Source organism: Carcharhinus amblyrhynchos, chromosome 5, assembly GCF_965287045.1.
Source record: "Carcharhinus amblyrhynchos chromosome 5, sCarAmb.v2.hapA, whole genome shotgun sequence".
Lineage (NCBI taxonomy): Eukaryota > Metazoa > Chordata > Chondrichthyes > Carcharhiniformes > Carcharhinidae > Carcharhinus > Carcharhinus amblyrhynchos.
In genome coordinates, this window is record NC_137328.1 from 707,227 (window position 1) to 732,924 (window position 25,698).

The 25,698-nt window shown below is 40.5% G+C and overlaps 1 protein-coding gene across 2 annotated transcripts in view; it reads right to left on the reverse strand.

Annotated features, from left to right (window-relative positions):
* The window catches only part of cntln (centlein, centrosomal protein), a 337,725-nt gene that overhangs the window by 49,873 nt on the left and 262,154 nt on the right, over nucleotides 1-25,698 (reverse strand). For both annotated transcript variants that reach the window (XM_080188296.1, XM_080188295.1), the window contains exons 21-24: nucleotides 22,197-22,294; nucleotides 7,450-7,576; nucleotides 5,558-5,695; nucleotides 2,349-2,534 (exon numbers count right to left, since the gene is read on the reverse strand). In XM_080188296.1, coding sequence (XP_080044422.1) covers nucleotides 2,349-2,534; nucleotides 5,558-5,695; nucleotides 7,450-7,576; nucleotides 22,197-22,294 — 549 coding nt within the window. The remainder of the gene's footprint in view (nucleotides 1-2,348; nucleotides 2,535-5,557; nucleotides 5,696-7,449; nucleotides 7,577-22,196; nucleotides 22,295-25,698) is intronic.

Genomic DNA, 25,698 nt, shown 5'->3' on the forward strand with positions numbered 1-25,698 from the left:
CTTGAGGAGCTAAATGGTGTCCCCTTATTCCTGTGTGCATAGAAAGAATTACAATGTAAAGATATGTTGCATAGACTAGCCTTGTATTCCCTTGAATTAAGAGGCTAAGGGTTGTACTCAGCAAACTATTAGATAGATAAAACTCTGGTGGAGGATTTTAGAAAAAGAAGATGTAAGCTTAGATCAGAGTCAGGTCACTGAGGGGAGAGGCATCGCTTCACACAAAGGCTGGCAAAAATCTGAACCCTTCGTTTCCACAAAGCCAATAAGCTAAAGCTGTGGGTCAGTTAGAAATTTCAAAACTTAAGATTATTTGTTCGGGAAGAGTACAAAGGGATTTGCAACCAAGGTCGGTAAATTCAGTTCAATTACAGATCAACCATGATTGAATCAATGGCAGAACAGGTTTGAGGGCTGAATGGTCTCCTACTGCTCCTCTATCCCTACTATCATTCTGAAATATACAGAAATGATCAGTGTGGAAATGTAAATGCCACAAAGGCACAGCAGGGAATACCAAACAGATAGAAGGTTAAATCAATTAATGGAGGAATGTAAAATTTGCTTTATTCATTATTTAACTGAATTAGGAGGCCAGAACAAAGACATGCCTCAAGTCTATAAACTTAAAAGAATATTACTGTCTAATAATGCAAATTGTCCACCAAATCTTCAAGTTCTGGTTTCAATTTGTAGAAAACAAATACCCTCATATTTTCCAACTACAGTGTCATGTATATTTGAATATTCCTCACTAAACAAACAAATGAAAACCGCATTATTGAAGTAATCAACAATTGTCAAGTAGAAAACAATTCCTGTTTACTCAAATCCATTTGCAGTCTGATTCAGTTTTATGAATCTGCTTCTTCCCTACAAAATAAGATATAACTGTAGCTTTGGGCAAAACAGTCCCCAAGTTTACCTATTAACAAAGCACACTGTCCCCAAACAGCAAGATCTAAGCCATCCAGTTCATTAACAGCCACCCAAGCCTATTATTCTGTTTACTACTTAATAGATATTCACTGCCACAGTTCTACCTTGTGTGCGCAGAGATTCAATTTGACCAAATCCCAGGTGCAAAGTAATCCTGATGGAGATTAACTGAATTTATCTCTGATTTCTGCTGAAAAGCATCATAGTGAGTAGATCGCTTGATGTTTATCATCTCATTTTGGTAATAAGAAAGGTAGAAATGCAGAAACTTAGTAATTCATTCGTTCTCATTTCCTTTAACTAACCCAGCCTACCTCTGGCACAGCTGCATTCAGAAACCTTTAATGAGTGCTAATACTGTTTGTTAAAAAGAACACATTAAGATTGAACTTGTAGTATTCAAGCTACTGGGACTGAAAGCTTGCAATGCTGTTAGGAAATCCCAGTCATGATCAATATTTGAGAAGATTAAACACTCCTGAGTATTAAGTCCATCCATCACAGATTTAATGCATTCATATAGATCACTTGCATGCATTCATCTGAGATAAACTCAAGTTGCTCTCTCTCCAATTTCTACAAACGTATTACCTTTCTGTTTATTTTCAAATGACAACTGAATTAGTAGAAACGGGTTTCTGAATTGTATGCCTTCAAACAAAAATATGAAAATCATTCGCTAAGCTGCTTCTGATAATGTAATTGAACTGTTTGTATGTCACTGAGCTGGGGAATAATTGAAGTGATTAAAGATATTTAGGAATGGATACTTTATTTTAAGACAATAAACCATCAACACCTAAGGATATAAAACATTAAAAAGCTAAATTATAGCTTTTACTAATATATGTTCTTACAAAAGTATCCCCTTCAATTCAATGTGTAATTTTGGTCTTATTGCTGAATTATTTTGGCTGGAATTTTCCAGTTGTTCACACCAGCGGGATTCTCTGGTCTGAATGCCAAATTCTCCATCCTCGCTTGCAGCAGCCATGGGGCATCAATGGCCAGAAGATTTCCAGCCTTTATCTCTTTTGAGATTCTAAAGTTAGATTAGAAGAATGTTATCTATTTAAAAAAAATGCATTAGTTCCAAAGGAAACTGAAACTTGCTATATACCTGCAATCCATTAAAACTGTACATTGTGGTTTCCACCCATAAGACATAGGAGCAAAATTAGGCCACTCGGCCCATCAAGTCTGCTTTGCCATTCAATCATGGCTGATACTTTAAGCATAGATAGTAGGAAGCAGCTAGTTACATTAATGTAAAATACAAATACTACTTACGCTGAAAATCAAATATAAAAACAGGAAATGCTGGAAATACTCAACAGGTCTGGCAGCATCTGTGACGCGAGGAACAAAAGTTAACATTTCAAGTCAGTTGCTTTTCATCAGAACCTTACCTTAATGAATGTAACTAATTCTTCCACTCTTCCATTTGCAAGAGTGAGTTTCTTCTGAATGACTCCTAGAGCCTGTTCACTTTGCACTGCTAGTCCATGCATCTGCTGCGATGCTGTTGTCTCCAGCTCTGTCATTGCTGATTCAGCTTCAATTACCTTGGTTTTGAGATCATGCAGTTTCTGATTCTAGAATTGGCAGAATAAAACAATCAAGTAAACTGAGGGGTCTGGTGCAGATATGGATAGCAAAAATGGTGGCCTGGTGGTATTGTTGTTGTACTAATAATCCAGAGACCCAGAGCAATGCTCTGGGGGCCTGGGTTCAAACCCCACCACGGCAGATAGTGAAATTTAAATTCAATACATAAAAAACTTTGGGAATTCAAAGTCTAATGATGATCATGAAACCATTGTTGATTGTTTGAAAAACCCATCTGGTTCATTAATGTTCTTTAGGGAAGGAAATCTGTCTTCCTTACTTGGTCTGGCCTAGCTGTGACTCCAGTGCAACAGCGCTGTGGTTGACTCTCAACTGCCCTCGGGGATGGGCAATAAACGCTGGCCAGCCAGTGACGCCCACATCCCATGAATGGATTTTTAAAAATGAAACTAGCGGAGAATCACAATGCATTTGCAGTAACAATCTTTAAAAGTTTCTCCAATGGTCACAAAGTTATTTAATCATAACCGCCAATGAGCTTAACACTCCTGCTGTGGAGTGAGCAATTGTTGAAGAAAATGTTTGAATGGCAGAAGAAACTTAGAAAATAGGAGCAGGTGGCTCTTTGAGCTTGCTCACCATTCATTATGATCATGGCTGATCATTCAATATCCTGATCCTGCTTTCCCTCCATATCCTTTGATGCCCTGCGCCAATATCTAACTACTTCCTAAAAACATTCAATACTTTGGTCTCACGACTTTGTGGTAGTGAATTCTATAGGCTGACCACTCTCTGGGTGAAGAAACCTTTCCTCATCTCAGTCCCAAATGGTCTACCTTGTATCCTTGGACTGTGGCCCTGGTTCTGGACACCCCCACCATCAGCAACATCCTTCTTGCACCTTCCCTGTCTAGTCCTGTTAGAATTTTATAGGTTTCTAAGAGATCCCCCCTCATTCTTCTAAAAGCGAATGCAATCCATAGAGGTGTTGACAATCGGAGATGGTGCCGATGGCACACACGCGGTAACATAGAAACGCACAAATTGCAAGGGGAACGACAGATCCACAGTGCATCACAGTGAGGATCAGTGTCGCTCCTGCCAGGTAGGAGATTTGAAGAAAAGTATGTAAGCAACACCTGACCATTAATCATGCACGATGCTGAGGAAATAAGTGGCTGCTCAAGAAATTTGCAAAAAAATAATGGGCTGGCAGGAAAACTTTACCAAAGGCGTGAAAATTAGGAGAGCTTTGATAAGTTACACTATGCATGTCATAATCGGAAGGAATCAAATGCAGGAAAGGCCTTCCCTACACCAGATTCCAAAGGGTTAGGACAATGAAGAACACACCTACCATTTAGTCAAACTTTAGGCACAGAGAAGGACTTCATTTTACATCACAAACCCAGCCGTTTTTCTGCTTAGTGGCAAAACTGGTGCAAGAGGGTGTAGTAACTAACAGGTGGTGGAAGCCCACACATTCACAGAACCTTACAACACAGAGGAGCACAAAGGAGGCCATTTAACCTATGATGTCTGACCCAGCTTTTTGATATGCCCCTTTGAGGAAGAGAGAGAGATTGTGTGTGTGTGTGTGTGTGTGTGTGTGTGTGTGTTGGGGGGAGGGTGGGGGAGAGGGGTTGTCGAGTTTACGAGTTTTCTTATCGCTTTCCTATGATTATAGTTTTTCCAAAATAAACTTCCTGTCCGTTTATGTGCCTTGTTGCTTGCCAATTCCTCGCAGTTATTACACTACCCAATGAGTCCCACTCTTCTGCTCGTTTCCCATAGCCTTCCAGCTGCCTACTTTGCCAGTACCAATTCCCTTCTGAAATTCCCTTTATCTGGTTCAGAGGGAGTGAGAATTGAAAATGCTTTTAGGACAATGAAAATTGACAGAGGGAAGAACTTGTCTGGAGCACCACATTAATGGTAAATTCTATTCATAGAATCCCCACAGTGCATAAAGAGGCTTTTCGGCCCATCGAGCCTGCACTGATAGCAATTCCACTCAGGTCCTATCCCCGCGACCCAACATATTTACCCTGTTATTCCACGTATTCACACTAATTTGGCACATTGTGGCCATGCAATCTATGGATGAATGTGCAAAATATATCATGGGCCTTTCTCAGAAATCAGGGAGAACCCAGTGGAGCAGCGAACTTATCCTAAAAAGCACGACTTTCTTCTCTCCAGTCTGCCAGTGGACCAGCATAAGTAGGAAGATAGCATTGTAAAATAAATTAGAAGATTCCAGGGGGCAGCGACATAATTTAATCCCCCTCCTCAGGCCCCATAAACCCATTCCAAGTGACCACATACAGAGGCTAACTTCACAATGCATGTATTCCTTGGGAGTTCCTTCCTACCCCAATGCCCTGTTAGGTTCACCTCTGCCCATTTGAAGGCCCATCTTCCTCGTTTTGCTCAATCTAATACCCTCCAGTCCTATATCAAGACATAACTGTGTAGAAATAGCAACTTTCTGCGTAGGGAGGCCTCACCCACGGGCTCCCTCAACAATATTTGCCTTGCGCAGGGAGAATGGAGGTTGCACAAAACCTTACGAGGCTGCCTGGAAACTCCTGGAGCTCGTAGAGGCTCAACCCAACTGGTACTATTTTACAGTAGGTTCCACCTGTGGCGTTGAGGATACATGTAGGTTTTGTGGTGTCAGATTGATGAGTAACCTGAAGAAATGCAAACAAGGTTTGGAAAATCTTTCTTCAGCTTTTACCTTGGTATGAGAAACAAAGCATCTTAAGAATGAGTACTTAACTCTGTTAAACTCAAAGCTTTTTCACTATTAACACAACAGTCAGATTTGATTCTACAATGACACACTTACGAATCAAACAAGGCTTTACAGCAGAGGATTTCACTGTAATAATTTATACTCCAGACTTCAAATTCATCACTGAATAACACCTAATCTGCATTGCTCATAATCTGATGTGAAAATATACATTCTTGTTCTTAAATTCCACACACACATTTAATGATATGTTCTGATCTACTGGACAAGGGGACAACCACTCACCTTTCTATCCAGTTCTCCAGTGGTCTTGCGGTGCATTTCCTCATAAACTGATTTCTCTTTTGTTGCAACATTAAGTCTTTGTTTTAGTGACTCTGTAAGTGCCTTTCTGGTAGAACCTTCTTCGGTTAGTGTCCTTACCTTCATAAAATTCAAACACGTAACACCTCTGACATGTTGTAAATTGCTGAAGTGTTAGAATACTTGCATTTTCATTATTACACAAACTATTATTGAGTAAGAAGCACAATGCCACAACTGCAGGGAAGGAACAGAGTTCGGGGCACAATAGATATTGTTTCATGGCATAATGCCTGTAACCAAGAAAAAGTGGCAAAAGTCTGTTCATGTTGGCATGACTGAAAAAGGAAGACCGTAAAGGAAATGAAGGAGACCAGTCCTCAGGTCAGTCTGATGCCCACTATGCTTAGTGCAAGTAAGGCCAGTCTTTACAGACAGTTGTGAATCCACAATCTGTAATAATTGGAGATATTATCAGCGATCATCATCATGACATGCTGTCCTATGGGTTATGTATCAAATAAAACACATACATTCATCATAGATTTCTTATACATTTGATATAAAACAACTATATTCAGAAGGGCATAGTTCTGAAAAACCTGCAGATCTTTCATTTGGAGCGCTGAAGATATGCATAAGGATAATCCCAAGCATCTGCACTGCAGTTATCTTTGAATGCTGCCTAACTGAAGTATGCTTGTGTTTTATCTGCTGTACATGTGGAATGTCTTTGTTTAATCACTGGATGCCTGCCCTGGTTTGAGACTCAGGAGACACAAACTGAAGTAATAGTCGGACACAAAGTGTATTTGATTAACATCAGTGAAACGTTAGACTTCTATGGGCCAGGGTTAAAAGGTAATGCTGAGTTGAATAGAATTCTGATACTACTTTAGTTAGAAATCTAGGATGTGCAGAGATCACAGTAAGATAGAATATCTATCATGTAGACGTACAGTCCTCTAACTCTGAATCTAAATAGGGTAAGAGCAATATAGTCTTTCAAATCAGCAGCATAAGGTTCAGAAATAGAGTCTATATCTTTTGAGGTGCCATGTATTAGTAATGAATATCAATATTGAACCTCAAGTTCTTATGGGCTTCCCTGATCCCAATGCAGGTGAATACATCTTTGAAATACTGTGCAGTTATCTGGTTTCTTGGCTGCACTGATTGAATGATATGTAGGATGGCGACGATGCTGAAATTCTGCTTCAAACTGAAAATATTTAGAAATTTAAAGTCCAGAGCTAAAAGTCCAGTCTAAAACAGTTTATGTTTCATATTACACATAAAGCTTTACTATCGCCTAGCTGAAGTGCTATATGTCTGAATTATCTTTTTTTCCATCTATTGGTTGTGCTTTCTGTCTAAATGGCATGTACCACAGTACACAGTAACATTAGAAATAGGGACAAGAGTAGGTTATCTGACCCTTCAAACCTGTTCAGCCATTACCTGACTGACCTTCTAACTCAGCATGATCCTCATAACCCTCAATTCTTCTCCAGCAGGATTCAAATATCTACCAATCTCCAACTTGAATACATTCAGCAATTGAGCACCCACAGCTCACACTGGCAAAGAATTCCAAAGATTCATGACCACTGGAGCAAAAAAATCACTTTGCTTCAGTCTTAAATTCCTGACCTCTTATTTTGAGACTATGGCACCCAGTGAGGGGAAATTCTCCCAGCATTTACCCGTAACAATTTGATGTTTTAATGAGAATATTTTCCATTCTTCTGAATTTGTGGTGAATGACTATGGAAAAAGGCTTTTGAATTTCACAAAATAGGTTTCAAGACACTGCATTGCTTGACAAGGCAATGTGCAGTTCTTTAAGGAAGAAATGCGATGAGACCAATTACCTTTTTTTCCATATCTTCCAATAATCCCTTATACATTTTATCATTTTCCTGGTTTGCTTTGAGTTTTGATTTAAGATCTTCCACAAGTTGTCGCTTCATACTGACATCTCGCTCCAAACGGCCAATCCTGCAGGGAAATACACCAAAGATAAAATTCAATTTACCACCTAAATACCAGTTCCGGTATCGCTGACCAATAGTTTGTTGAAAGCTATTGATATAAAAAAAATTAACATGTATATTCAGAACTGGAGAGCATGCCATGATTTATGTGGAAAAGATAAGCAAGTAAGCAAATCATCTTTGAGTATAATGACAAAAAAATGTTGTAAACACCCAGCAGGCCTGGTGGCATTTGTAATGAGAGAGACAGTTAGTGCTTCAAATCGAATACCATTCATCTCTCTCCATGTGCTGCCTGGCCTGCTGAGTATTTCCACCATTTTGTGTTTTAATTTCAGATTTTCAGCACCTGTAGTATTTTGCTTTTGCACCTTTGCATATAGTCCTTCATTTTATAAAGTTATTTATTTTCCACATAATAACTGAATAGGAAACAAAATTAACAGCGTAAATTACACGGGATATTTGTCTCTTTAGAATGTTTTTAGTCCAAAATCTTCCTTATCCCCTCCACAGATAGCATTCCAAAGCAGAAAACTTTAAGTCTTTTCAATCAAAAGAGCCATAGACTGGACATTTGAAGCCATCAATACAGGAAACAAACTTTAAACACATATGTTGAAAAGGTAATATAATCATGATAGAAGTGGAAAATTGAAATGTGTGCATTCTGTTTTAGGAACAATATCTACAATTGCTCAAAGAACATAAACAATAAAGATCTAATTTATTGTGAAATATCAAACCAAAGGTAGGATGAACTTTCATCCAGTAGGACAAAGACCAGCTGTGGGATTTTTTGGCCTCGCTCCTCGAAATCTGGAAAATCCCATCCGAGGTCAACGGACCTTTGCATGTCCCCCTCCCCGGCTACAATTCCTGCCGTGAGCGGGGTGGGAAAATCCCCCAAAAATAGGTTAAACAGACCAGAAATCTGATATGCAGAGGACAAACTGATTTGGAAGCAAACAATATAACTTCTATGGTGGAGTGTCATCCGGATTCAAAACATTGGCTCCATTCTCTCTCCATAGATGATGTCAGATCTGATGAGATTTTCCAGCATGTTCTGCTGGTGTTCCAGATTCCAGCATCTGAGGTATTTTGCTTCTATTTATAATTTCTGAACCATTGTTTACATATAGAAAGATATAGAAAAAGTGATAATCCAGGAAATTATAGACCGATGAGTGGTTAGGAAGCTATTGGAAAGGATTCTTAGGGATAGGATTTACATACATTTGTAAAAGCATGGTCTAATTAGGGAAAGTCAGCATGGCTTGTTTGGGGCAAATCATGTCTTACTAGATTGATTTTTTTTCAAGATGAGGGTAGAGCAGTGGATGTTGTGTACATGGATTTTAGTAAGGCTTTCAACAAGGTCCTTCATGGTAGGCTCACCCAGAAGATGGAAATGAAAATTTAACAATTTGAACACAAAGGCAGCATTTTGTCAAAAAATCCAGAATATGGCTTTTACTGAATTAAAAAATATCTTAAAGGGGAGTGTGGCATTTCCAACAAATCTATTTTTAATGCGGTGTACAAATTTAATGCAAGATTTTAAAAAAATAGTTCCTTGCTGTCTAACAAAGATTGTTGATCGTAAAAATGTGCCACGTGCAATGAACAAGGTTCAACTCAAGCAGCCATTGATGATTCAAATTCGTTTTAAATTGATGCTATCCCTGAAGGAAAGGAAATATATTTCATTAAGTTTCACATTTTTTAATGTGTTCAAATATATAGCTCAATAAATCTCTTTGCCACAAGGGCTATTAGTTAAAGAACTAGCCTAAATAGGATAAAGAGCAATCCAGTCAATGTGGAATTAGTATTATGCAAATTAGGGACAGGTAAGATATGAAGAAACCACAACATTCTATATTATTCATATAATGTTGAGGATGGTGAAGTGCCCAAGGCTAATACATCGTTGGAGACCAATTAAGTTCCTCAAATCAATTCTGCAAGAACAACTATTTTAAATAAAAATGTAAAGTGCTGAAAAACTCAGCCAGTCTGGCAGCATCAAGTTTCAAAAAGAGACAGACTGGACTTGAAAAGTTAACCCTGTTTCTCTCTCCACATACACTGTCCGACAAGCCGTGTTTTTCGAGCACTTTCTACTTCAGATATACAGCATCTGCAGTTTTTCGCTTTGAAGCTGTTTAAAATTGTACTCTGCTCATTTTTTTCATTAACTTGTCGGTTTCTCACAGTAAGAAGTCTCATAACACCAGGTTAAAGTCCAACAGGTTTATCTGGTAGCAAATGCCATTAGCTTTCGGAGTGCTCACTGCTCCTTCATCAAATGAGTGAGAGTTCTGTTCACAGGTAATACAAAGACACAAATTCAATTTACAAAATAATGGTTGGAATGCGAGTCTTTACAGGTAATCAAGTCTTAAAGGTACAGACAATGTGAGTGGAGAGAGGGTTAGGCACAGGTTACAGAGATGTGTATCGTCTCCAGACAGGACGGCCAGTGAGATTTTGCAAGCGCAGGCAAGTTGTGGGGGTTACAGATAGTGCAACATGAACCCATGATCCCGGTTGAGACCGTCCTCATGTGTGCAGAACTTGGCTATCAATCTCTGCTCAGTGACTCTGCGCTGTCGTGTGTCGTGAAGGCCGCCTTGGAGAACGCTTACCCGAAGATCAGAGGCTGAATGCCCGTGACCGCTGAAGTGTTCCCCAAAAGGAAGAGAACACTCTTGCCTGGTAATTGTCGAGCAGTGTTCATTCATCCGTGGTCGTAGCTTCTACACGGTCTCCCCAATGTACCATGCCTCGACACATCCTTTCCTGCAGCGTATCAGGTAGACAACGTTGGCCGAGTTGCAAGTGTATCTCACAGGCCATTCCCTTCTACAACCTGGGTTAAAAATTGGTAGGGACTATTTCGATAAACACCAAATACGGCTTCAAGACTCTGATGAAATGAGTATTGCAGCTAAATGCAGGAGGATTCACAGCACAAAACTATCCCTAATTTAGCTCTAATTGCCAATCTCATTCAGATACGCTTCATGATGTCTTCAAGCTTCCACAATGATCAGATGGGGAGCCAATATGGTTCTCTCACATCAGAATGTGGAGTGTTTTGGAACTCCTAGCTATGCTATCCCTAATGGGGGCATTCGTTTCCTGAACTGGACACTACTTCATTCACCAGCACAAGCTCCCTTCACAATGACCACAGTGATTCACACAGAAATGATTGAAAAGTATAATAAGCTTCAGACAAATTATTTTAATATTACACCCTCTTGATAAATTCAGTATTCTGATTATCCACTGAGATTTAAGTCTTAGGGAATGAAAATGGAATTAAACTCTCCTAATAAATGCAGCACATTGATAAACATCTCAACCAAGGAACTTAAGTAGAAAAATGATAAATTACTGCTCAAAATGGAGAATTGAGGAACAAGACTACAAAATGAAAATGATGGAGGAAATTGCAAACAGTTTATAAGAATTTGATTTAAAGACCTTTTGAAAAAATTAGACTGCAACTGGATTGCCATGAAGAATCATGTGGAAATTTACCAATAAAGAATGAGTTGAAGTGATTCAATTAATTTCTTCCAATGATTGGCAAAAGCAGTATGGTATGATTCAAGAATGACACAACATAAAGTCATGACAGGTTGGGAAATCAAAGGACTTAGACTAGTTGTATTGATGTCAACTATTTAAAAGATGGTATGGCTGGGTAATGACCTGCTCATTTCTATGAGTTTCCAGCCTCAGATCCTCTCAATCCCTAAGATTCGCTACTTTCGTCTCTGTAATATCGTCAGTTTCTTCTTCTGATTTGATTTGATTTATTATTGCCACATGTTGTAACATACAGTGAAAAGTATTGTTTCTTGTGTGCTATACAGACAAAACATACCGTTCATAGAGAAGGAAAGGAGAGCGTGCAGAATGTAGTGTTACAGTCATAGCTAGGGTCCAGAGAAAGATCAACTTAACGCAAGCTAAGTCCATTCAAAAGTCTGACAGTAGCAGGGAAGAAGCTGTTCTTGAGTTGGTTGGTACGTGATCTCAGACTTCTGTATCTTTTTTCTGAAGGAAGAAGGTGGAAGAGAGAATGTCCAAGGTGCGTGGGATCCTTAATTATGCTGGCTGCTTTGCCAAGGCAGTGGGAAGTATAGACAGAGTCAATGGATGGGAGGCTAGTTTGAGCGATGGACTGGGCTACACTCTGCCTCAGCTCCTTGGTTGCTGAAATCCGCTTTCAAACTTTCATTACCTTCACATTCAAGTAATTCAGTGATCACGCCACCTCCAGCCCTGTATAAATTTAGCCCTGTAAAAATTCTACTGCCCCCGAAATTCTGCTAACTCAAACTAAGTCCTGTTAACTCCTGTGCTCACTCGTTTACAATGGTTCAGCAGTAGGCAAGGTTTCAATTTTAAAACTCTCAACCTGGTTTTTCTTCCATGGTTTCATCTTTCCCTCTCTGTATAACTGCTCCAATCCTACAAATCTCCAGTATCCGTGCTCCTCTGATCTGGATGCTCATATACTCCAGATTTTAAGTACTCCACCATTGAAGGACACGTCTTCAGCTGCTGAGGCCCTAAGATCTGGGATTCGCTTCCCGACCATCTCTGTCTCTCTCATACTTTAAAATGCTGCTGAATCATGTGGTCACTTCTTCAATTAATTCATTCTTCAGCTCAGTGTCAATAGTCTCAAACTAAAATTACATTCAATAGTGTCCATGGTTGCATTCTGAAGTATTGAAAAATGGTGTTTTGCACCATAGAAAATACTTCTCATTCTTCAGTCTATTTATAGAATCTTACAGTGCAAAAGGAGGCCATTCAGCCCATCGAGTCTGTACTGATTACAATCCCACCCAGGCCCTAGCCCCATAACTCCATGCAATTACCCTAGCTAGTCCCCCTGACACTAAGGGACAATTCAGCATGGCCAATCAGCCTAATCCACACGTTTGGAGTGTGGGAGGAAACCAGAGCATCAGGAGGAAACCCACACAGACACAGGGAGAATGTGCAAACTCCACACAGTCAGTGACCCAAGCCAGGAATTGAACCTAGTTGCCTGGTGCTGAGAGGCAGCAGTGCTAACCGCTATGCCACCGTGCTGCTGCTTGTTTTCTAAAAATTCTGTGGGTGGAATTTTCCTCTCCTTTGGCAGAACGGTGCTTAAGGCAGGAAAACGGCATGGAGGCTGCACATAGCTGAAGATAGTGAAGGGGCGGGTCCCAAACACTGTTCACCAAACATCGACTCCCATGGAGCCCCCCCGCCCTCCGCATGCAGTAAGTGCTCCAACCCCATCGAACAGGCCCACTCGCACTGCCCCCCCCCAGCATTCTGCCAGCAGTGCCCTGGCACGACCCTCTCCCCCAGAACGGTGTAGTCACATAAATTCCTCTGGCAAATTCTGTGCACCAGGTTCACATCATGGGAGATCTATCCTAATTCTTATCAACGTGAATGGATTATGTAACGGGTAGGAGAGGTCGGTGTGGGCTTATCAGTCTTTGAGGCCTGATAATAAGATGTAAATTTATTGTAATGGGCTTCCTGATATTGAACGTTGGAATTCCTGTTACAGCACTGGTGCTGGGTGGGGCCAACTGCAATGGAAAATCCCACTGGTGTGTTGGGCATCTCATAGAGTCTTGGCTCCATTCACATCCGCTATCAACAGGGGCACAAACTCTTAGCCTTTATAAAGATTCTAAAGATAATTTAAACTTAAAATCATTTCTTGTCCTATCATTTGATATTAGCTTTCAGAGAAACTCCCCAACAATCTGACAAACATCCAACAATGGAATATCTGTCAATCTGATACTTCTGATGGAGACCATCAGGAACCTCAACTGAGAACTTCCCACATGAATCTAAAGATACAAAATAGTAGATCATTATGGGGAAGAAATGATCTTAAAGGTGGGAGTCTTCAAAATACTTTAAAGAAAGCAAATTAGTTAGCTAGCCAGTATGATATTGAAGTACTCTACCAAAGCTTACTTGTCACTAAATTAAAACATAAAAACCCATTTACATTCTTCTTCATTGTACTTATAATTAACTAGAACAAATGTGTAAGCACAGTAGGATTTCGGTGCTTTAGATGTGCATGAGTCTATCAATAGCTCAAATTCTTGACAACGCACAATATATTAGGTAGGAGGAATAGCTTACTCTTTCCTAATTCCAATAAGTGGGTTAGGAAATGAAAAAAGCATAAAAATAAACAGATTTCATTGCTGGGTTTATACCATTCATGATTGTCAACACTTATTCCTTCAGTATTGTCAGTAGGCAATGCCTGACACATTTTCAATAAACTCAGCTCAGTCTAGTTTAAAAGATGACCCCGGCACATTGCTTGCCCCCCCAAGCGCCGTACTCACTTCCGAGCTCCCCAAACCAGTCGTGTCTCACACCATTCTGACAGCACGCTGCTGTGGATGGATTTTTTTGAAGTGGAGGGATGATGCCAGCAAATGGGCCGGATAATTATAGGTTAATTTATTATAATGAGTTCCCGACATCCAACGTCAGAAAATGTGGCCCACCACTGATGTGGGGAGGGGGACAATCACTTCCTGTGATGCAACTTTGGCTTTCTCATGATAGTTTCCGTTCTCGTTGCCAAATGAGCCTGACACGAATGGGATTGGAAAATCCTGGCCATCGAATGACAAAATAACATGTAAAGGAGATGTGAGCACTGTCAAAGCAATGCACATGAAAATAATAACCTGGCTTCTTTTACACTGACTAATACCTTGATGCTTTAGCCACTTTTACCACAAGCATTCAGCTGGATTCAATTCCTATAGTTCAGGTATCATAAAGTTTTGAGTCAAAATGCTAAGTCGCTGCTGCTTTGAGTTAATCCTGCCAGGAAATCTGCTGTCAATTGTATGTCACACTCATCTGTCTCGCATTACCCACTGTAGCTCATCTGCAGCCACACAGTGACGTCCATCATCCAACAACACCAAGTCGACCTCTCTTTCTGTCTCTTTCTACTTTTCCTTCCAGAAGAGATCTTGGTAACTTTACAGCTCTGATCAAATGGTCAAAATACTGACATTTTCTGTTCTGGGTGTCACACTTTAGAGATCTTTTTGCTTTTGCTATTTCAAACACCTCTTCATTTGTCTTGCGGTCTGTATATAGAATTTCCAGCGTATCTCAGCATCCTCATTTCAAAGGATTCTGTTTTCTTCCACAGATCTTTATTTATTGTCCAGGCAGACAGAAACGTGGATAGAATGGAGTATCTCTAAGTCTATTCCTGCTACAGGCTTGAGTTTTCTTTTTTTTAACATATCCTTCATCTTTATAAAATTACTTGCTGCTTTCTCGAACTTTCTTCCGGCTTCAGCATCACATCCCCCCTCTTCTGTTATCGTTTATCCTAAATCGACAAACTTATCTACTTGTTCGCAGTGTGACACCATCCTCCCCAATCTTCTAATGTATTCCTTCTAACCACCAATGATTTTATCTTGTTCATATGCAATTCATATTCCAAACTTTGGGATATTACTTGATCTACAATATTATCTAGGGCTTTTTCTGATTCTGCATGTAGTGCTGTGTCATCGGCCTATCACAAGATTATTATTTTCTTCCGTTGAATGTTTGCCCCTGGAAATTTGTTTATTCTGAGTAATTTTGCTGATGGTACACAGGCTTGAGGTACTCCTCTCTTCACTTGATACAAGTCTGGTTATTCATCTTCTAACTGATGCTCACTAATTGGTCCCAATATAGGCTCTGGATAACTCTCACATCTTTACTGTCAATGTCACATTTCAATAACACATTCATTAGCTTTTGGTAATAAACACAATCAAACACTTTTTCATAGCATATATAAATGCACCAAAAGGTAAAATCCTTGACAGATCAAAAAGGATAACAACAGATAGTGGATACATGAAGATGGTAAAATATTGCTCGAAAGGGATGCAGTAGCTAAAATTGGATAGTATACATCAGTGAGTTGTATGATTATTCAAATGAAGGAAGTCTTCAAGATAGAGAGACAAACAATGGACCAAACATGATGATATCTGAGATAATGAATGCTTTGAAATGGATAGGTACAGGAAAAGCTCCAGGTATGAATGAAATAACAACAGAGCATCTAAACACTCTTGGAGAAACAGAATTATAAGTGATATCAGAAATACGTGATCAAATATATACCAAAGGATACATTCCAAATGATTTCATACATTCAGATTTGCCAAGTTAGCTAAGAAACCTAAAGCAAATGTAATCATATTAGAATTATAACATTAAAGCATCATCTTATTAAAGTGATCTTGAAAGTCATAATAGAAAAAGAAAATAATGCTTTGAAGTAGAATTTGATGAAATACCATCTGGATTTAGACAGGACCTGAATTTTACACTTCTCCATTGACGGTTGTGTAGCTGGTGAACGTAAAACTCCGATGGAATCCCGTGCTGGATTACTGCCCATCTCTCTATAATTTTATACTGGGACAAGCAAGGTTTCAGATGGCCCACTTGCCCTTGCCCCAATTAAGGCCCTTAAGTGGCCCATAAAGGGGAATTTCACAGTAATTTCATTGCAGTGTTAATGTAAGCTTTACTTGTGACTAATAAATAAACTTTACTTTTAAAGGGCAGTTTGCTGACCAGCCTCAATTTTTAGGCTGGGGGCGGGGTGTGTGTGTGTGTGTGTGTGTGTGTGTGTGTGTGTGTGTGTGTGTGTGTGTATGGGGAGGAGCTGCCAGGAAATAGAGAGAATTCAGACCTCAGGCAAGAAAGGGAAGAGGTGCTTCTATCAGATGCACCTTTGTAACTTCAGGCATCCATGCTTAAGGTCTGACAGCTGCAGGGCCCCCACCACCCTCAGGCTCTCCCCAACACCCAACACCCAACATCCAACCCCCTTCCTGATCCATCCACCCTGTGACCCTCAAAAATACCTTTCTTTCTGGAATCCTGAGGCTCTCTAAGGTGGGACTTCCTCCCAATGAGGGGCAAACGTTCTGCCTGCAGCCATTAATGCTCATTGGAGCTTGAAATCACTGGGGGGTCAGTGCCTGCGAGGCTGCGTACCCCATTGATTCTTCAGATGGCAGGGTCGAATCCTGCCATCTAAAAAATCCTGGCCCTGGAGTGGTAACAAAGGAGGGAATATTTAACCAAAGAACAATCTTGATAAATACCTCATAAAATCAAATACATTTCCACGTGCTTTCCAGACTATAAAAAGGCGTTCAATCCTCTTTATCAAACAACCTTTACTGGATGAAAGAAAACATGAATTCCCTAAATATACATTCCTACAAAACATGATTTTGATAATGAAGAAAATACTACCAAGTTAAATCAGCCAGCAAACAATAAAGAGACTGGAGTCATCTCGCCCCTCTACACCTTCAGTTACAAATTAGAACGGCGATTCCAATTCTTAGCCCTGTTAACGTAAACCGAGAACTTAATAAACATGACGAAACAGCCAATGTAGCTGACTCTCAAATGAGAAGTTGTAACAAAGTCAGGCCTGACAAATCAGTATTGCTTTATCCATCTGGCTGGGCCAGAGGGAGAAAGTTCAGTATATCATCATTGAACTAATGTCCAACTAGAGTCTGTTTCACAAAGTCAGATCAATTCAGGCAATTGCAGTTATTGCCAGTCAGAACTAATTAAATGTAGGTGAAATTGAAGACTTTAGGATGCAGCTGTCACTAAGTGCAGTCCTGAGGGAATAAAATGCTGACGTGCTGGAAAACAGAGTTATAGGAACAAGCAATGTCCAATTGTTAGCTAATATGAGGTGTTCAAGATGGCCCAGCGTTGGTTACACGGCATCTCTATATGGATCATACAGTAACAAAGATTGACCATGACACTAAGAGAAAAGAAAGCCAATGGGTAAAGCCAGCAAGAGGGACAAATAAAGTTTTGTGCATCTTGCCATTCACAAGTGCAAAGTTTCAAATATTCATGAGTTAATCCTCAGGTTGCTGTACTTGTTTCAAGGCAATTGAATGCCTGGGGAAAATGTTGCAGTGGGAAGGGGAATCGACCACTGCCCACAAGGGTGACACTGGAGGGGGAATGAAGTGAGCTGTAGGAAACTGATCTCCAGATGTGTAAGTGACACTGGCTCTTGAGGCCAGACAAATTATGGGCTGATGCACCGGAAGAGGATAGAATTGAGCCCAAATATGAATTTATTCCATGAATTACCTGCAGGTTAACATATTCTGTTTTTTTCTGGAGTGAGGCACACTTCTCAGATTCGGAACACCAGGTAAAGTAGGATTACATTGGTTAATGAAGCCTTTCTGACGTGCTGCTCTAAACTGTAAGGGGTTGTTAGTGATTATGTAGAATTGTACAACACACAACGAGACCATTCGGTCCATTTTTGTCCCTGCAGCTTTTTGAGTGCACTAGTCAATGAATTTCGTGCACCTGCTCTTTCCCCACAGGTTGTAAATTTTCTCCCCTTCAAGTATTTATCCAATTCCCTTTTGGAAGTTACCACTGAATTTGCTTCCACTGCCCTTTTAGGCAGCATTGTCCAGATCAAAATCTAAGCCATTTGAATAGAATACATGCCTTGCATTCTCTGACGCCAATTTTATATTAATTAAAATACTTGGATTCTTCTTTTCACAGTATGTCCTTCAGATGACAGCAATAATTCTGAGGCCACATGAACATTTAGGGGAACAGGTGATCTTAAATCTGTTCAGAACCTAGTATAAAGTTTTTCTGAAGATTGAACAATGCAATGTGTAACCATTCAACTACACTATTTGATAATGACAAATGCTTATTCATACACCACAAATATTTCCAAATTGAATGTAATTTTTGACTGATTAATTGCATCAATATGCATGGCTGTAAATTGAGGGCAGGACAATGTTTAGTCTCAGGGACAGGGACCCAGGTTCAATTCTGCCTTGGGTGACTGTCTGTGTAGAATTTGCACATTCTCCGTGTCTGCATGGGTTTTCTCTGGGTGCTCCTGCTTCCTCTCCCAGTCCGAAGATGTTTAGGTTAGGTGGATTAGCCATGGTAAATGAGCAGGGTTATGGGGATAGGGTGGAGGAGAGGGCCTGAGTTGAATGGTCTTTCAGAGAGTCGGTGCAGGTTCGATGGGCTGAATGGCCTCTTTTGGCACTGTAGGGATTCTATGTGCAACAGCTGGATTTTAATCTGTAATCTTACCAGGATTATTTAACTCAGTTTATATTAATCACCTGACAGTAATTTAAAACTAAAAACTTAAATAACTTTGAGAGATAAATTGGAAAACAGTAATTACAAATCTTGAAAAAAACGTAGCAAATGTTGGAAAGAAAGTGCACAAATTATTGAGTGTCTGAAATGTTAATCTCAATTTCCCCACATTACTTGCTGGGGATTTCCAGCAGCTTCCACTTCAGAAACATAATTTTTCCAGAATGCATGCTTTTTCCTTTTCGTCCTCAGATTTGCATCCAAAACGAACGCTGCAAACCTGACATAGCTGCTGGTGGGAGATCGGGAAAATAGTCTGAGAACAACACACTTCCGTAACCAAGCATCCCCACTGGACACACTTAACTTCAGTGAGATGCTAAAGCCACAGAACTTGATAATAAATCATAAGTGTTAACTGATGGTTAACAGAATGTTGCTCCTGTAAATAAGCATTTGAAACAATTCTTTAAAAATATCAATTCTATACAGTATACAGTTAGTACGATATTTAATTTCTGACAAGAATTTGGAAGCTTTTGCAGTTCTTTCATATCACATCTTTGCTACAGCATGTAAATTGAGTATGGTCTATTAGTTATCTAATTACTGTCCAGTAAGAAATAGTTCCAGATGAAAGCAACCATTTAACCCATCAAAGTTTGTCCACCCAGAAGAAACGTACAATACCTGCATCATAATATATATTCCTTAAGTAATTCAATACTCTTCTTAACAAACACTTTCGGTCTGTTTTCACAAAACCCGAAGGTGTCAGAAAAATGAGGAAGATCACTGTCATTTTTCTCACATATTGGCAAGTAGACAGGTGGTGGTGTGATTGTTGTAATTGGATTAAAAGACAGGGTGGCTGCAAGAGTGTCCAAGACAATAGTAAGAAGTGGGGTTGACATGTTAATGAACCACGAGGTACTTCAATAAAAATGTATGCAAAGCAACAAAATAAGCAATTTTGGAGTGGTTTGTTTTTGTTCAAAGGAGGACAAGACCAAGGATGGACATGTGGACAGAAGAGCAGGGTGGTGTGTTGGAGTGGCAAGCGACAGGAAGGTCTGGGTCCGATGTGCAGATGGACCGAAAGTGTTCAACACAGTGGTCACCCTTTCTGCATTTGATCTCTCTGATGTAGAGTAGACTGCATTGGGAGCAGCAAATCAATAGACCAGATTAAAGGAGATGCATTTGAAAGGGGTGTTTAGGACCTGGGACAGTGAGCAGGGAGGAGGTAAAGGGACAGGTGTTGCACCTTCTACAATTGCATGGGAAGGTGCCATGGGCAGGGAGTGAGGTGTGGGTGTGATGGAGGAGTGGACCAGGGTGTCCTGGAGAGAACAGTCACTGCAGAATGCTGACGTGGGAGTGAGGAGAAGATGTGTTGAGTGGTGGCATCATGCTGGAGTTGGCGGAAATGGCAGAGGATGATCCTTTGAATGCAGATGCTGATGGGGTGAAAAGTGAGCACAAGGGGGACGCTATTTCCACACAGAGGGTGGTGAGTGTCTGGAACAAGAAGAGGCAGGTACAATTTTACCTTTTAAAAAATACGATGGGGATAGAGGGATACGAGCCAAATGTGGGCAATTGGGAATAACTTAGAGGTTTTAAAAAAAAGATAGCACGGACAAGTTGGGCCGAAAAGCCTGTTTCCTGTAAACCTCTATGACTCTATGCTGATTTTGGGAGGGAGGGAGGGGAGAGGGTAAGAGCAGTGGCCCAGAGGATGGTTTGGAGAGCTCTCTCAACCACAATGGGTGGAAATTCACGATTGAGGAAAAAAAAAGACATGTCGGCAGCGATATTGTAGAAACTGTCTTCATCAGAACAGGTGCGGCAGAGGCGACTTCCACTTCCATTTATTTTATTTCATTTCATCTCATTTTATGATCATTTTTCCAGTTCTTCATTCCAGCTCTCCTTCTTGCTGCCCCTACCCTACACCCCCCACCCCACCCCATCATGGCACCACCCCTTCAGGGCAACTACCATCATCCCCAGGCTGTCCCTTAACCATCTGTACCTCTGTTCTGCCATTCACACATTTTGATCACTTAATGGACACTTTTAGCACCTTTCTCGGTCTCCTGTATCCTCATTTACATTCATTTTCTTTGTCCCATTCCAGCACCCTCCTCCCCACCCCCCACACCCTCAAAATAAATTTCTGCTGATCTTCTTTGTTCTTATGAAGGGTCACGGAGACGCGAAATGTTGGCTCTATTCTCTCCCCACAGACACTGTCAGACCTGCTGAGATTTTTCAGCATTTTCTGTTTTTGTTTCAGATTCCAGTATCTGCAGTATTTTGCTTTTATCTCAATATCAACATCCTGGGAGTTAACACTGACCAGAAACTGAACTGAACCAGCCATATAAGTGCTGTGACTACAAGAGCAGGTCAGAGGTTGGAAAATCTGTGGCAATAACCAACAAGGAACAAGTCAGGAGTATGATGCACTTGCACGAATGAGTGCAGCTCCAACAACACTCAAAAAGCTCAACACTTTATCCACCATCTTAAACATTCACTCCTTCCATTCATCAGACACTTACCTGAAGGGGCAGTGCTCTGAAAGCTTGTGCTACCAAATAAACATGTCGGACTTTAACCTGGTGTTGTGAGATTACTGTACCCACCCCAGTCCAACGCCAGCATCTCCATGTCATACTGATTCACTGTGGCAGCAGCATGTACCATATACAGGATGTACTGCAGAAACTCGGCAATAATTCTTCAGCAATACCTTACAAATCCACGACCTCCACTATTCAGAAGGACAAGAGCAGCAGGTGCATGAGAACCCCACTACCTCCAAGTTCCACTCAAGTCAGAGACCATCTCAACTTGTATGACTGTCGCTATTTCTTCATCATAGCTGGGTCTAAATCCTGGAACTCTCTACATAGCAGGATTGTGCCTTCACAACATGAACTGCAGTAGTCTGCTACCAGAATCGCAAAGTTCAACTAGGGTTGGACAATAAATGCCGGCCTTTCTAGCAACAACAGCAAAGTAGTGACAGAGATTTACCATTTCTACCCATTCTCAAGAAGCCTGCGTTACTTACCTGATCATGAAACTGACAGATGTTATTCATCTAATTGTTAATGCTTCCTAACTTCACATTTATTGATTATAATGTATCTAAGACAAAGAATAAATCAATTGTTTGTTCTGCATTCACTATACTCATCAATGTAACACATATGCTTTCTGTTTAGTCTCATACACAGATTTCTCCAACTTCAGAGGAAAACAATTTAAATGAAATACTAATCGACAGAAAAACAGCTGTTTCATTCAGGCTACCACTAGGTTGCGCCAAACACAACAAACTATAATGCCATTCCTACCTCTCCTGCAATTGCTGAGTCTGTTCATCTTTCTCCTGGTGGTCAGCTTTCAGAGTTTTGATGGTTGTTAAATGTTTCGAAATCTCATTTGTTGCACTCTGCAACAGACAAACACAATAATTAGCTGGGATAAGAGAACTAAAATCTGTTTAAAAAGTAAACCTTGCAATTTCTGATAGTATTCAAATTATTTCAGGAGTAATTTGTTGAATCTGAAGGTCCTAATTTTTAATATTCAGCAAACATTTATATAGTTCATTCCTGTCAACAATTAACTTTTTAGATGTAGATTCCTGTTATGTTTAATGATCTGTCTTTCCCACATGTATATACAGTCATGGGAGCTTTTAAATTATGTTTTCTGTCTTTTACTTTTCTACTTGAGTACAGCTGGAAAAATGACAATTGCATGACTTATTTACTTTTTTAAATTAATTGAAGTATGTCAGAAATTTTTCATGAAAAGTTGATTTGATAGAGCTGCTTAAAATCATGATGGTACAAGAAAGTGTGGAGATTGAACAGATTGTTTCCAATGGTAGGGGATCTTGAACAAAGAGACCTAGGTTAAATAGGAGAGATTTAGCACAGATGGCAGGACAAAAACATTTTTAGACAGAATGCAGATTGTACAAACAGAGTTAGTGATTGAAGCAGAGAGCAAGTCAACATTTAAAATACATTCGATAGACGTTTGAAGAAAAGGGAATAAAGGGAAGAGAGCAGGCACGTGGAATTAGTATACTGCCCACCTGGAGGATAAACACAAATAGGGACTGGTTTTGCTCAACAGCCCATTTCTCTACTGCAATTTCCAAACAATCATTGCATTGCCATTCATGAAACTAAGACGACAAGTGGCAGAAATGAGGGACAGGTATTTCTGGAGGGTAACTATACTCAAGACATAGACAATGAATGAGAGTAACAGAAAAAGGGAGCAAGTGAGATGGAGATACCGAGAAAGAGATAGGTAGAAACAGAAGGAGTGAGGGGAGAGAGGAAGAGGCGTGGAGAGCATGATATGGAAATTCTTTCTGCCCAGCTTCTGTGAGGCAATAACCAAAATGCATGACAACTCACACTACATGGCAGTCAGGTAAAAACAGAACTAGGAAGTTAGAGCATGCACTTGTGAGGGAGACAGGTGAATCAGAAGAGCTGGAGATCCCACCCTGCTTATATGCAACTATAATACCCAGCCTGTGCTGTGAAAACCAGGCAGAAAATATACAAAATGTAAATGAAACAGAAAAAGAATAAAACATAGATTTAATTTTCAAGCTTTGATATTGCTTGTTATGAAGTGAATATTTGCACCTAATAGTTTTCTATAGGGTGGAGATTCTCTTTTGTCATTACTATTGCACTAGGTGCTGAGAGAGAAGTTCCACAGTTGCTTTGAGGCTAACCTTGGGCAATGTGGCTAAAATTAATCAGCAGCATCCAGGCCATTGGAAAATGAGGAGAGAAAAGGAGAGAGAAAAACAAAGGGGGCATTACAGGCTGAAAATGAATTGTGAGGGGATAGAGAAAGGAAACGAGTATATCCCAGGAATCAATTCTGGTTCAAGATGATTTGTCCTTGTGTGAAACCTGCTGATGGTTTAAGTGTAGGTGGCCCAGCAAAAGTCGAGAAGGGTTGTAAAAGATTTGAGCAAGACAGTCAGGTTAGCGGAATATGCAAACCTGGGAAAATATGATTTAATGGATGGAATTGTGCAGGAATATATTTTGGGAAAAGGAAGGAATGGTCGTGTGTGCTCATTGTAAAAGTGCTGAATGCTGTGGATGCAGACACAGTAAAGGTTCAGGTAAAAAATATTCTTTGAAAATACAAGTGAAGTAGACTGTTGATAGCATTCTTCTGTCTCGGGAGAGGGTGGACTGCACCATCACTTCTAGAGTGAACATCCTCTGTTGGTCTTGTGCCAGTAGCAGGTTCGAATAGAGCTTGCCTTTGGAGATGGGGACACCATCCATTCAGCTCACATGATTCAGCCAACAGGATCGCCGTTGATTCAGAAGAGCAAATGTGAGGGGTCACGGCACACCCACGTACTCCCAAATTTGGCACTCTATATTGCCAGGAAATGCCCAATATTCATCTGAGGCTGCAGAGGTGGAAGCCCTTCAGCCACTTTCCTTGGTTTGCATAAGTTGTCTGCACCTGGCTATAATAAAGGAGGATGCAGAGGACACAAGCCTGGTACACATGGACCTTTGTACTGTTCAGTTAATTAACTGTTCACCCACACTCTGACATGACAGCTGCAGCTGCGGCAACTTTAGTGCTAATTTCAGCATCAAGGGACAGGCTGCTGGTCAGTTTTTGATCCAAGTTAACAACTTCCAGAGTGAGGTTATCCATGTTGATGAGGGGTGGCGTCTCTATGTCCTGGTCCATAACCTTGGTCTTCCTGACATTGACTGTCAGACCAAACACCTTGCAGCCTCGGGATAATCAATCTACAGGCTGTTGTAGATTAACTTTAGTGCGTCACTTAGGCATGCAGGTCTTTTTTTATATATGCTCAATGTAGTCAATCAATGCCCTTCACCTACGCATCCTTAACATTGACAATAAAATTAACATACCCTTACTATGAACCGCCCTCTTGGTAATTCAGTGGCTTTCTCGGCTATTTCAGAGGATGGTTAAGAGTCAACCATATTACTGTGGGCCTGGATCACACAGAGGTCAAACTAGATCGGAACACAAGAGTTTCTTTCCTAAAGTACATCTGTGAACCAGATGGATTTTTGTGACAGTCAGGGAATATCATGGGGACCATTACCCAATCCTTGCCTTTTAATTCCAGATGTATTTATTTAATTAGTTTAAATTCCTCAGCTGTTGTGGTGGGATTTTAACTCATTTTTCATGATAACAAGTCCAGTAACAGAAGACTGGTCTGCAGGGAGTGGTCAGTGTGCAGAGCTGAGCATTACTGTGAGTATAAAACAAACTTAGCAGGGAAGGTGATTAGCAGCTGCAGGTCACATTTGCAGTAGTGCAGCCACTGTGACCAGAAGGTGGTTTGTGGAGGAGCTGCTGTGAAGGGACAGTTAAGAGTCAAGAGCTGATGCAGGGAGGCAGGGATTTAGATTTTTGGATCATTGGGATCTTTTCTGGGGAACAGCTGATCTGTTCAAGAAAGATAGGTGACATTTGTAAAGGCAGTGTCAGTAATCCCAGTACCAAACAGATCAAACAGAAGCAGGACAGAGAGCAAAGGAAGTTCAGATTAAACTACATTTATTTCAATGCAAGAGGCCTGACAGGCAAGGCAGATGAACTCAGGGCATCGATGGGTACATGAGACTGGGATATTATAGCAATTACTGAAACATGGCTAAGGGAGGGACAGGACTGGCAGCTCAATGTTCCAGGGTACAGATGCTATAGGAAAGACAGAACAGGAGATAAGAGAGGCGGAGGAGTCGCACTTTTGATTAGGGAAAGCATCATGGCCATACTGAGAGGGGATATATCCGAAGG